Below are 13176 nucleotides of genomic sequence, written 5' to 3'. Positions count from 1 at the left end.
TCTGTGAACAGCCCTGAATAAAAAAAAAGGAAATGCGAATAATTTGCAAATGAAAAAACCCTCATCAATAGCTTCTTTTGTTATTTTCTCCTTATTTTTTTTTTTATAAAAGAAGGCTAAAAAGCGCATTACTATCCGATTTTGTAAACATTTATGTATGTTTTTGTTTTTGTGAAGCATATGTACATATTCTTCTACTCTGTTTTAATGCAAGTTGGTGTAGTTTTTTAACATATGTGTGTTATATACGTAGTTATATCTGTTGAACCAATCTATTATTTTTAAACATAATATATTGCTTTTGACTTTTGTACTCTTACCTTTAAAAATATTATTAGTTTTTTGTATTTGTACAGAACTGAGTGTTTTTGTTATCGACAAGGTACCTTTGACACCTACCTACATAAATATCTATGTCACTTGCATCTTTCTGACTAGCAATCATGTGTACATAAATGTATATACTTATATTATCTTAGTGAATGTGTATATGTACATACATATGTGTATATGTGAAAGAGTAATCAAGTCAGCAGCACTGCACGGTTTCTGCTGAGCTGATATTAAAGATCAATACTAAAAAGACTCCGTTTTTCTCTTCTTCTTTCTCCCTTGAAAATCAATTTCCAACACTGAAAATAAAACCAACAAAATTTAATAATTGTTAAAATGCACATAAAAAAACTCAAAAATTCTCAAAACTACTTTCTTCGTTTCAACCCCCCAAAATCGCTTTGAAATTAAAATACAAAATTTGAAAATATGAAATTGTAACTATTTTACAATCAACACAAACTATAAATAAAAATTGGCGACTATTGATATGAAAATGATAAACTCTAACATCTGGAACATGATTTTAATCGGCATGCAACATTCGATAACCGCACTCGAAAATGTTGATTTTCGGAAATGGTTTTGGAAACGATGAACTGATGAATTGATGAACCCACTATATTTGACCTGGTTTGATGCAGTGATTTGTGCTCAAGGCCTGATAGCGAAGGATAAAAGCGGTACCAGTGATCCATATGTGACGGTGCAGGTTAGCAAGGTGAAAAAACGAACGCGAACAATGCCGCAGGAACTTAATCCTGTGTGGAACGAGAAGTTTCACTTGTGAGTACTTGTGCCCTAAATTGAATCCCCTACTTAGTCTCCACAATATCAATTGTATATGTTTATAAACAATAATTACACCTAAAATGCACTCCCACTTGTGCATATTAAATATATAAAAATTAGGATCATTATTTGTATTTGTAATGATCAATATTGGTGAGAATTTGATTTTTGAGAAAATATTCTAGAAGCAAAGTTTACTATTTAATAGTATGTTAGTGCACACATTTGACATTGCTAATGAAAGTGAACGTATACATAACCATTTCGCATTAAAACATCGTAGAAATACCTTAGAAGGATCAAAATAAATTATTTATTGAGCATCTACTATTTTTTTTTTTTATAAATATATTTATAATAATGCTAATATTATTCCCGTTACTGGTAGTTGATGGGTATATTAGATATGTTAAAAAGCATTTAACAGGTAGAAGGAAGCGTTTCCAAATCCACCAGTGAGTAGAAGGGTTACGTGAAGCGATTTTGATTATACAGCCAAAAAAAAAATTTCATGTTTATTAATCTTTAATTTTATCCTAAACTATTCATTGAAATATACAATTAATTCGTTGAATAAAGGACCTTCCAAAAGATCTTTGTCCACTTCCTGTTTGTGATGGTGATTTTATTTTCTATAAGTCAAATTTCGTACTTTTATCCTAGATTCATTGTATCTATTATATATTCGGTACTGATCGAAGTGCGAAAGGGAAATTTCAACACTGACAGTTTTTGGCGGTTTGTGGAAGTTAAAGTGGGGGTGGCAAAAAGATTTTTGGCAAACCGAGAGAAATTTACAAGACTAACAAAAATGTAAAAATATCAAAACCATATTTAAAAAGTGTGAGCGTTAGAGTGGGCGTTGCAAAAAGTATTTTTGGAAATTGATAGAAATTTGCAACACTAATAAATATACAAAAAATATCAAAACATTTTACAAAAGTGTGAGCGTGGCAGCTTTGGGTGGTTTGTGGGAGTTAGAATTGGCGTGGCAACATGGGTCAACAAACTGTCCCTGGAGTCTGCATGCTGAATCTCAACTTTCTAGATTTAACAGTTCATACGCACGGACAGACGGACATGGCCAGATCGACACGACTATTGATCTTGATGAAGAATTCATAAATATACTTTATATGGTTGAAAACGCTTCCTTCTGCCTGTTACATATTTTTCAACGAATCTACGAGTAACGGATATAACTACCAAAGACAAAACAAGAGAGAACGCTATAGTCGAGTTCCCCGACTATCTGATACCCGTTACTCGGCTAGTGGAAGTGCGAAGGAGAGTCTTTAACACTGACAGTTTTTGGAGGTTTGTGGGCGTTAGAGGGCGTGGCAAAAAGTTTTTAGGTAAATCGATAGAAATTTACAAGACTAATACAAAAATGAAAAAATATCAAAACATTTTTCAAAAGTGTGGGCTTTGGGCGGTTTGTGGGCGTTAGAGTGGGCGCGGCAAAAAGTTTTTTGGCAAACCAATAGAAATTTACAAGACTAATACAAAAATGAAAAAATATCAAAACATTTTTCAAAATTGTGGGCATGGCAGTTGTGGGCGGTTTGATGGCGTTGGAGTGGGCTTGGCAACATGGGTCAACTTGCGCTGCGTCTATGTCTCTGGAGTCTGCATGCTTAATCTTGACTTTCTAGCTCCTATTGATCTCCTGAGATCTCGACGTTCATACGGACGGAGAGGCAGACGAACGGACAGAAGTACATGGCCAGATCGACCGGGCTATTGATTCTGATCAAGAATATATATACTTTATATTGTCGGAATGGCTTCATTCTGCCTGTTACACACTTTTCAACTAATCTAGTATACCTTTTTACTCTACGAGTAACGGGTATAATTAGGGTTACATAATTTTTACTGAATCAACTTGGAACCGAAAAGTGTAGCTTAATAACCAACTCAAATATCTCGACTTTACCACGAATAGGTAAACTGTCTATTAAGACAGTTTTAAGCATCGTCCTACGTTTGGCTAGGGAAGGTAAGTTAAAAGCATTAGTCTATTGGAATGGTTATATACGGCTTTCATCTTACGGCCATAAGACAAACGGTAAAAAGTTCGAGTGAACTCCATATTGCGAACTCCGAACAGGTGATCTATACTTTAAATCGGTGGGACTAGCGAATGAATAAGGTTTTAGTCATATAAAGGTTCTATAAATTTCTTTTAACACCTTTTTAGTAAACTAAGCATACCATACAATATATGTGATATGTGAAAAGAGCACCAACTTAGAGTGCAAGTCGCGTTTATTGTGTAGACACGACAAACAGGCTTTACTTTGCATTTGCACGCCATGATGAAACTTGAAGAATACATTGCCATTTAATGCATTGACATTCAAATACCTTAAAATCCTATTACAAGCTTAACAGAGTAATTTCTTTTCCAAAAGTGAATTAATAGTAGAGTCAAACGCCTTACTAAAGTTAGTGTAAAGGAAATCTGTTAAAAAATTATTTTTGAATTATTTTTTGCGCTTAGTATTCGCGAAATTATAAAAGTACTGAACTTTACATTTCAAAATTATTTAATTGCCGTATACAAAATATTTATGACCCATTAAAGCCGGATAATAAATTTAGGATATTTGTCTTGCCAATACGATGTGTTCGTTTGGTTGACTTCTCTGTATCTTCTTTTGTTCCGGTGCTTGTGTCGATGGTAAATAATTGTCAAAAGTAGGATGATATGGATCTTCAGGTTGAGTAAGACGTGCTGGATAGAAACACACGTTCGGTACTTGCGACAACGATATGTCGAGAAGGCGCTTATAAATTGATGTTGTGCAATAGGAAAAAATATATTTGATTTTTCTTCTTTAGTACAAGGTCGGCAAGAACCACCAATGGGTCCCTATGAGACAGCTTATTTGAGACGGCTTGGATTGCGGACAAATGATTTAAGTATTTTGGGAACTTAGAAGTAAGATGAAGTATTATATTCCGAGCTATCGGAATAAGACAGCTTTACGCCTACGAATTCTACGTTACGGAACTCATCGAAAAGTTCTTTTTAATATTATTATTCTACAAAAAATGCAATAATAGGATAATTTAACGATTATAATTATAATTATAATTCAGTAATCCCAATTCAAGCTAGTCACCGGTTAAATTAGAACTACAATTTTAGAAACTACATTATTTTTCTTGAATTTTTAATATTTTTTTAATTAGGAGTTAACAAATGTAGTACTACTATATTAAATAAATTATTGTTTATTGGGTGGATGTAGCGAATGCCATAACTCTTCTGATCGCATAAAAGTTCGAGTTTGGGACGAAGACAATGACCTGAAGTCGAAGCTGCGTCAGAAATTAACTAGAGAGTCGGACGACTTTTTGGGCCAAACAATTATTGAGGTTCGTACTCTTTCTGGTGAGATGGATGTATGGTACAATCTGGAAAAGCGCACAGATAAATCGGCCGTGTCAGGCGCAATACGGCTTCACATATCTGTTGAAATAAAAGGCGAGGAAAAGGTAGCTCCTTACCATGTACAATATACCTGTCTACACGAGAACCTATTTCATTATCTTTGTGAAGAAAATACCGGAATGGTAAGTAATAAATTTAGTTATTTATTTATTAACAAGGTTTTTGGTCACTTTTCATACAAATCATGCAAATTGACTTTCATGTTAAAGGTCAAGTTGCCAACCCAAAAAGGGGACGATGCTTGGAAGTTGTATTTTGATGAAATACCCGAGGAAATTGTGGACGAGTTTTCAATGCGATATGGAATTGAAAATATCTATCAAGCTATGACACATTTCCATTGCTTATCTGCTAAATACCTTTGTCCAGGGGTACCAGCTGTAATGAGTACCCTGTTGGCAAACATAAATGCTTATTATGCTCATACGACTGCTTCCTCAGCTGTATCGGCCAGTGATAGATTTGCTGCAAGCAATTTTGGGGTAACCAATGAATTATCATTAGTATTAAAATCTGTTTACAACGAAATCTATTGTTTCTTAGAAAGAAAAATTTGTTAAGTTGCTGGACCAATTGCACAACTCACTAAGGATTGATTTGTCAATGTACAGAAATAACTTTCCTGCATCGAGCCCAGAAAAGTTAATGGATCTAAAATCTACAGTCGATTTATTGACCAGCATAACATTTTTCCGCATGAAGGTAATTTAATTATAATAAAAATTGTATAATAATACATTATATATATACCAACCTAGGTACAAGAGCTATCTAGCCCGCCGAGGGCAAGTACTGTAGTCAAGGATTGTGTTAAAGCATGCCTAAGATCCACTTATCAGTTCTTATTTGAGAACTGTTATGAACTCTACAATAGAGAATTTCAGGTAAAAAGTATTGCATATTTTAGGGTATTTATATAATATTAGTATAAAAATAGATTATATTTTTAAACAAAAGAGAACGCTGTAGTCGAGTTCCCCGACTATCTGATACCCGTTACTCAGCTAGTAGAAGTGCGAAGACTCTCCAACACTGACAGTTTTGGCGGTTTGTGGGCGTTAGAGTAGGCGTGGCAAAAAGATTTTTGGCAAATCGATAGAAATTTACAAGACTAATAAAAAAATGAAAAAATATCTAAACATTTCTCAAAAGTGTGGGCGTGGCAGTTGTGGGCGGTTTGATGGCGTTGGAGTGGGCTTGGCAACATGGGTCAACTTGCGCTGCGTCTATGTCTCTTGAGTCTGCATGCCTAATCTCAACTTTCTAGCTTTTGTAGTTCCTGAGATTTTAGCGTTCATACGGACGGACAGACAGACGGACGGACAGACGGACATGGCCAGATCGACTCGACTATTGATCCTGATCAAGAATTTATATACTGTATATGGTCGGAAACGCTTCCTTCTGCCTGTTACATACTTTTCAACGAATCTAGTATACCCTTTTACTCTACGAGTAACGGGTATAATTAAAATAATTTAAAAGGTGCACATGTATTGGCGGTCGATAGTCATGGCCAAAATACTATATACTAAATATACAGCATTTTACCGAGACAAGCGGTAATCATTGATAAAGAATTCATATATGTACGTGTTTACAGGGTCTAAAAGGCTTTTTATACCTGTCGAATAATTCGATGTTAAACAAGAGAGAACGAAGGTTCCTCGCCTATAAGATACTCATTACTTAGCTAGTGGGAGTGCGAACGAGAAATTTAAACATTTTTTGAAACATCGTTAGAAATGGGGCTTTTTTCTGTCGTTAAAATGGACGTTGCAACGTTCGGAAACAAATTGCGCAGAAAAAGCGTCACTAAAATCTTCAGTCTTAGTTTAAGAGTTCTCAACGTTAAAGTTAAAAGGACTTACAAATTGTTTAATGCTATAGTCGAGTTCCCCGACTCTCTGATACCCGTTACTCAGTTTGTGCGAATGAAAAATTTCAACAATAACAGTTTTTGGCGATTTATGGGCGTTAGAGTGGGGGTGGCATCGAGAGAAAATTTACAAGACAAACAAAAATGTGAGAAAATATCAAAATATTTTTCAAAAGTGTGGGAGCGGCTGTTTTGGGAAATTTGTGGGCGTGGCAAAAAGTTTTTTGCAAATGGATAGAAATTTGCAAGACTAATGAAAAAAATATCAAAACATTTTTCAAAAGTGTGGACGAGGCAGTTTTGGGCTTTAGAGTGGGCGTGGCATCAATAATCGACAAACTTGCGCTGCGTCTCTGGCTCTGGAGTGCTGAGTCTCAACCCTCTAGCTTTTATAGTTCCTGAGATCTTGACGTTCATACGGACGGACATGGCCAGATCGATTCGGCTATTGATCCTGATCAAGAATATATATATTTTATATGGTCGGAAACGGTTACTTCTGCCTGTTACATAATTTTCAACGAACCTAGTATAGCCTTCTACTCTACGAGTTACGGCAAATCGATTTTTTTGCAATTTTTTTCCACGCCCACCCTAACGCCCACAAATTGCCAAAAACTCTCAGTGTTTAAGACTCTCATTCGCACTTCCACCAGCTGAGAAAAGGGTATCAGATAGTCGGGGAACTCGACTATAGCGTTCTCTCTTGTTATATCTATAAACCTCCCTTTTTTTATTAACCAACTTTTAACCAACTCAGGTGGATCCCAATGAAGCTAAGCGTGCACCAGACGATCACGAACCAAAGCTTGATAGCGTTGACTTCTGGCACAAGCTTATAGCTTTAATCGTATCTGTGATAGATGAAGACAAAAACAGTTACGGAACCGTCTTAAATCAATTTCCCCAAGAGCTAAATATTGGACAGGTAAACTTTTTGTTGTTGCTCTTAAGAATGACAATTTAACTTTGATATACGTGTGCAGTTATCAGCCTCTTCAATGTGGCATCTCTTTGCTGTGGACATGAAGTACGCGCTCGAGGAGCACGAGCAGCATCGTCTATGCAAGTCATCCGCTTATATGAACCTTCACTTTCGAGTTAAGTGGCTATACAGTAACTACGTCAAGGAGGTGCCTCCCTACAAGGGAGCGGTTCCCGATTATCCAGCATGGTTTGAGCCTTTTGTGATGCAGTGGCTAAATGAAAATGACGATGTTTCATTGGAATACCTTCATGGCGCATTTAAGAGGGACAAAAAAGACGGGGTAAGAAATATACAAATCCGTCGGAATGTAAAAAGGACCTGCTCGAGAATGTATCGCATAAATATATATTTTTTATTATTATTTCGAACGTACGGAAAAGAAACAAGAATGAACGCTATAGTCGAGTTCCCCGACTCTCCGTTACCCGTTACTCAGCTACTGGAAGTGCAAAGGAGAAATTTCAACACTGACAGTTTTTTGGCGGCTTATAAATCGAGAGAATTTTTTTAAAACTACGAATTCTAAGATCTGCTTTCAAGCCGTTCTTTGCTGATGAAATACATAGACCACAGTAGGCCGTTTTCATATTTAACACCCCTAAGCGAAGAGGAAATGACCTATATTCTTGCTTGACTTTTCCCATCACATTTATATTTCGTTTACTTGTGCAGGTCTTTAAATAATATTATTGTTATTATAACCAGTTCTCAAACTAAAACTATTTGCGTTGTGTTGTAGTTTCAAAAGAGCAGCGAGCACGCGCTTTTTTCTAATTCTGTAGTCGACGTTTTTACGCAATTGACGCAATGTTTCGATGTTGTTAGCAAACTCGAGTGTCCTGATCCAGAAATTTGGAAACGTTACATGAGGCGTTTTGCTAAAACAATCGTAAAAGTGCTTATAGCCTATGCGGATATTGTGAAAGTAGAGTTTCCAGAGCATATGAAGGATGAAAGAATCGTGAGTAGAAAAATAAGTCGGAAATTTATATAGATAACATTTAATCTTCCATGATATTCCCAATTGTTTTCCCTCTGCGCTAATAGGCTTGCATACTTATGAACAACATTCAGCAACTGAGGGTGCAGTTAGAAAAAATGTTTGAGTCTATGGGTGGGGATAAGCTAGAGGAGGATGCCGCGAATATTTTAAAAGAACTTCAGCAAAATCTTAACTCAGCGTTGGACGACTTAGCTTCACAATTCGCAATAAGGTTGGTTTTACCAGACATTAAGTCACAAAAGAATAAAATATATATTTTTAAATTAAACATCTTAAGTTTGGAGCCACGAATAACTCAATCAGTGCGAGAACTTGGGGACATGTTGCTGTCTATCAAAGGAGGCAGTGGAACTCTTGCTGTTGGTAATCTTGCAGCCCAAAGAAACGCGGTAGCCGTTGAGGCTGATGAAGTTTTAAGGCCGCTTATGGATTTACTCGATGGATCTTTAACTCTCTATGCGCAATCATGCGAAAAAACTGTATTGAAGAGATTACTAAAGGAGTTATGGAAGATCGTAATGCGAATATTAGAGAAAACAATTGTTTTACCACCTATGACTGATAAAACTGTTCGTAAAATATTACAATTGAGCTTAGTGTAATGTAATTAATATCTACTTTTGTAAATAGATGATGTTTAAACACCTCACTGACAATGCAAAAAACTTGGCATCCAATGCAAAAATTGAAGACATGGGTCGTTTGTTCAAGTCACATATGGCAGGAAAGCAGGATGTTAAAAGTGCTCTGAGCGGGGTAATGGACATATCAAAAGAAGTGGAAAAAAACTTGTCACCCAAGCAGTGCGCAGTGCTTGACGTTGCCTTAGATACAATAAAACAATATTTTCACGCGGGTGGCAATGGACTGAAGAAGACCTTCCTTGAAAAGTCGTCTGAGCTTCAGAGTTTACGTTACGCACTCAGTTTATATACACAAATGACCGACACATTAATTAAAACCTTTATATCCAGCCAAGTTCACGAGGGTAAGTACACTTTAAAGTGATCCTGCATATTGACAAAGGGCTTCTTTTAACTATAAAAGTTAAAAATATAGAGGTGTTAATAAAATATTTTGGGTGGGGTCGCTCACACAAGTTACCTTCTTTAAATAATTCCTAGTTATTTTTTTGTTTATAAGTAAAATATAAACATGACGGGTTGAACATTATATTACACCGCCCCAGACTGTAACACCCACGCATTTGAAAAAATTTTTTTTTTAATTTGAGAATGTATTTTGTTAGTTTTTATCAGTACACCAAAAAAAGTTTGGCCTCGTTCCACCACAAGGCTTAAATCCGCAACAAGCTGTCACGGCCACACTAAAGACATTTGGATCTTTTCGCAAATTTTGTTCTTCGAGTTGGGTGGTTTTATTGTACTCATGGGGATCCACAGATGTGTACGTAGCAAACGAATTCTAAAGCAATCCACAATTCATCGCTGCTCAAAAACATCACAAAATCGGCGGCTTATGCCGACCTTTTTTTAATGCAAGTTTTAAAGAAAACCGATAAGGATTTCCGAATTTAATTCGTTTAATAGTAACTGAAAGCAGACCATTTGATTATTAATGATTATTAATATTTTTCTATGGTTATACCATGAATCATGGCTAAAAAGGCAATGTACAGAACTGCAGGGATTTACGGGCATTATACCACCATATTTCTGGGAGAGCCGAAAGTCGCACTCCGCCCACACAAAAGTGTAATGTCGTTACGCACCTTAGAGATTATATTGATCTATTTTAAAATATGCTTAATTGATTTAATTTTTTTTATACACAAACCGCAAAAATTCTTTCACAAATTCCAAAATTTTGGTAATTTTAATTTCATTACATAAATAAAGTCGATCCAGAAAACTCAGAAGAAAGTGTCGGCGAAATATCCGTGCAAATAGACTTATTTTCCCATCCAGGCACCGGTGAACATAAAGTAAACGTGAAAGGTGAGTTCCATATATTGCGTCATATCTATATTACATGTTGGCTTTTAGTGGTTGCTGCTAATGACCTTAAATGGCAAATACCATCGGGTATGTTCAGACCATTTGTTGACATTAATTTAATCGGACCACACCTGCAAGAAAAAAAAAGGAAGTTTGCTACAAAGTCGAAGTCTAATAACTGGTCACCCAAATACAACGAATCATTCAGCTTGTAAGACCCTTTATTAAATGGTAAAAAGTGTAATAAATATTTTTAATTAATCATTTTGCTTATACTAGCACCATTGGAAATGAGGAGCAGTTAGACTTCTTTGAATTGCACATTTGCGTCAAGGACTATTGTTTTGCTCGTGATGATCGACTTGTAGGCGTGGCCGTAATTCCATTAAAAGATATATCGGAAAAGGTTTGTAGTTCTTATAAAATCTTATAAATTAAATAAACTGAATTTATGTATTTTATGAATAATAGGGATCGGTTGCATGCTGGTTACCTTTAATGAGGCGTATCGAAATGGACGAAACGGGTTGGACCATTTTAAGAATTTTGTCGCAGCGAAATAATGATGAAGTGGCCAAGGAATTTGTCAAGCTGAAATCGGAAATACGGCAGGAGCCAACCATGGGCACATAATTCAGGCCTCTCGTACTACCAAGTCCTCAAAACTACTACAATATTAAATACTACACAACATTGTTTAATTTGCCAAAACGACTTTATTTAAATTTATTTTTTAGAGGCGTTCGTAGGCAACAATGAAGAAATAATAGAATAATAAAAAAAATCGTAGATAATATATGAATCTACATAAATATATCTCTAAACTTAAAGTATTTAATAAAAGATATGTTTGGTCACGTATACAAAAATATTACGAATATTAAATTAAAAATGAATGTTTTAAGCTATTTTAAAATGCGCACCCACGCACTTACAAAAATTAGTCTACTATTTCTGTCTTTTGGCACTCGTATGTACATTTGTACATAATGCAGGGCAGACGCTCAATTATTTATTTTTGAAATCCATTTTCATCTGTATATTCCAAAATCACAAACGCACATTCCTATTTATGTAAATAAGTACCTGTATACAAACTAATTGGTAATTCTTAAAAACATTTGTTAAAGATTCTTCACATACACAATAAGTCCATGTTAGTCTTTATTTTTTCTATTGTAATAAAAGAAAGTATATTATGTGAGTCGAGGAAATAATTATCATTGTGTTAATATGACCCTTAACTGGACCCCTACATGTGGATGTACCATCGCAGGTTTTTGCATTACGAAATTAATATCTTTAAATCTGTAATATAATATGATTTATTATATATATAATATTTATGCGGTTTCTTTCAATTTGCGAGTAGACATGTTTTCTGATCTCGATCTCAGTAGTGACTAAATACCTACCTGTAAATATTACCAATTAGCTTTTGTGGCGTGATGCTGATGGATTCAGACACTAAATAAGGGTTTGGCTGAGCCGGTAGCTTATCCAAAAGGTCGAGAAAACTCCTAATATCTGCATTATGATACTTGCAGAGGTCTCGGCCTTACTTTTTTGTGAGGGTAAATGCTAAACTAATACGTTGGACCGTGAATGAATAATAAAAAGTACAGAAACAACCAAAATAACAAAACAGAACATATAATTTAATAAATACATTTGTGTGGCAAATTAGTTGGACTTCCATTTTATGAATAACTTCCATTCTGTTGCCAATGGGAGATGTGAATTTAAATAATAGGCACGCCCACGTCCGTAATGACATGCATTTCAGCTTAGGAGAAAATTTTTAAAATTATTTCTGAGTGAACGTGCTCAAATTAATGACTCATCGAATAACAAGTAAAACTTGAATTACCATTTATCTGAAATTTATTTTAAAGTTCCCAAAATCTATTCTCTTTTACGACAGACGGATATGATCACATTGACAGATCCTTATAAACAATTCACTTAACCGCATAAATCTGCATACACCACAAACAAAATTAAATATCAAGCTTCAATCACTTCTCGGACATAGTATTAGAATTATTTAACAATGTCATATTTATTTTTCAAATTTTAAACTTAATCCAATAAATTTCACACGCAAAGTCTGCGTCCACTTTACATTAATTTTTATAAAATGAGACCCTTTTAAATAACAACTAGCATTACCCTCGTAACTATATGTATCTTTTTCCTAGCAAAGCGCTAAGCTTCATAAATTCAAAAGTTTCTTCCGATCCCACGCCGACTTTTGGAAACTTTTTTTCTTTGTTTAATTTTTTTCCTAATTTCTACCGATATTCGAATTATTATACTACATTACCCAGATGCTAACAGGACACGGTTACTTTGGTGCGTTCCTACATTCTATAGGGAAAAGCAATGACGCCAGATGCGTATATGGAGATGCGGAGATGGACAATGTTGATCACACCATTTTTCAGTGGAAACACGGCCAAAGGCGAGGGGAGGTTTAGTGGGTGCAAGCCCCACATACCCTTTTTGAGACGGCTAACGGGAGATGCGTGAGGCTTTCCCCCTCCTCAATAATTTTATTATTATTATAACTCAAATTGTATATCCACAACATGCTAAAATGCATTTTTTTTTTTGGGAAAACACAATATTCATAGTACTTAATCGCTGTTCTGTTTCAGAAAGTGATAGTATTCCTTTAATTGCGGGTTAGTGCTTAATGTTGCAATGTGGAAACAAGTGTGTTGCATTTGTCAAGTAGTGGTAGTAGAGCTAGTGTAG

At 35.3% G+C, this 13176-nt stretch overlaps 1 protein-coding gene across 14 annotated transcripts in view; it reads left to right on the top strand.

Annotated features, from left to right (window-relative positions):
* Positions 1-11633, top strand: part of LOC6523749 (protein unc-13 homolog A) — a 40871-nt gene extending 29238 nt beyond the window's left edge. For 11 of the 14 annotated variants that reach the window (XM_015191437.3, XM_039377057.2, XM_039377055.2 and 8 more), the window contains 15 exons: positions 978-1119; positions 4386-4710; positions 4798-5070; positions 5132-5290; positions 5347-5472; positions 7228-7395; positions 7454-7735; positions 8195-8416; positions 8503-8669; positions 8736-9027; positions 9089-9446; positions 10318-10416; positions 10465-10627; positions 10696-10822; positions 10888-11633. In XM_015191437.3, the coding sequence (XP_015046923.1) occupies positions 978-1119; positions 4386-4710; positions 4798-5070; positions 5132-5290; positions 5347-5472; positions 7228-7395; positions 7454-7735; positions 8195-8416; positions 8503-8669; positions 8736-9027; positions 9089-9446; positions 10318-10416; positions 10465-10627; positions 10696-10822; positions 10888-11049 (3065 nt within the window). In that variant the 3' untranslated portion in view covers positions 11050-11633. Of the gene's footprint in view, positions 1-977; positions 1449-4385; positions 4711-4797; positions 5071-5131; positions 5291-5346; positions 5473-7227; positions 7396-7453; positions 7736-8194; positions 8417-8502; positions 8670-8735; positions 9028-9088; positions 9447-10317; positions 10417-10464; positions 10628-10695; positions 10823-10887 lie in introns of those variants that run through there. The other 3 variants (XM_039377059.2, XM_039377054.2, XM_039377060.2) reach the window with 2 other exon arrangements.
* Positions 11634-13176: the final 1543 nt, after the last annotated feature.

The sequence above is a fragment of the Drosophila yakuba genome, chromosome 4 (genome assembly GCF_016746365.2).
Source record: "Drosophila yakuba strain Tai18E2 chromosome 4, Prin_Dyak_Tai18E2_2.1, whole genome shotgun sequence".
NCBI lineage: Eukaryota > Metazoa > Arthropoda > Insecta > Diptera > Drosophilidae > Drosophila > Drosophila yakuba.
This window is presented reverse-complemented; position numbering and strand designations above follow the sequence as displayed.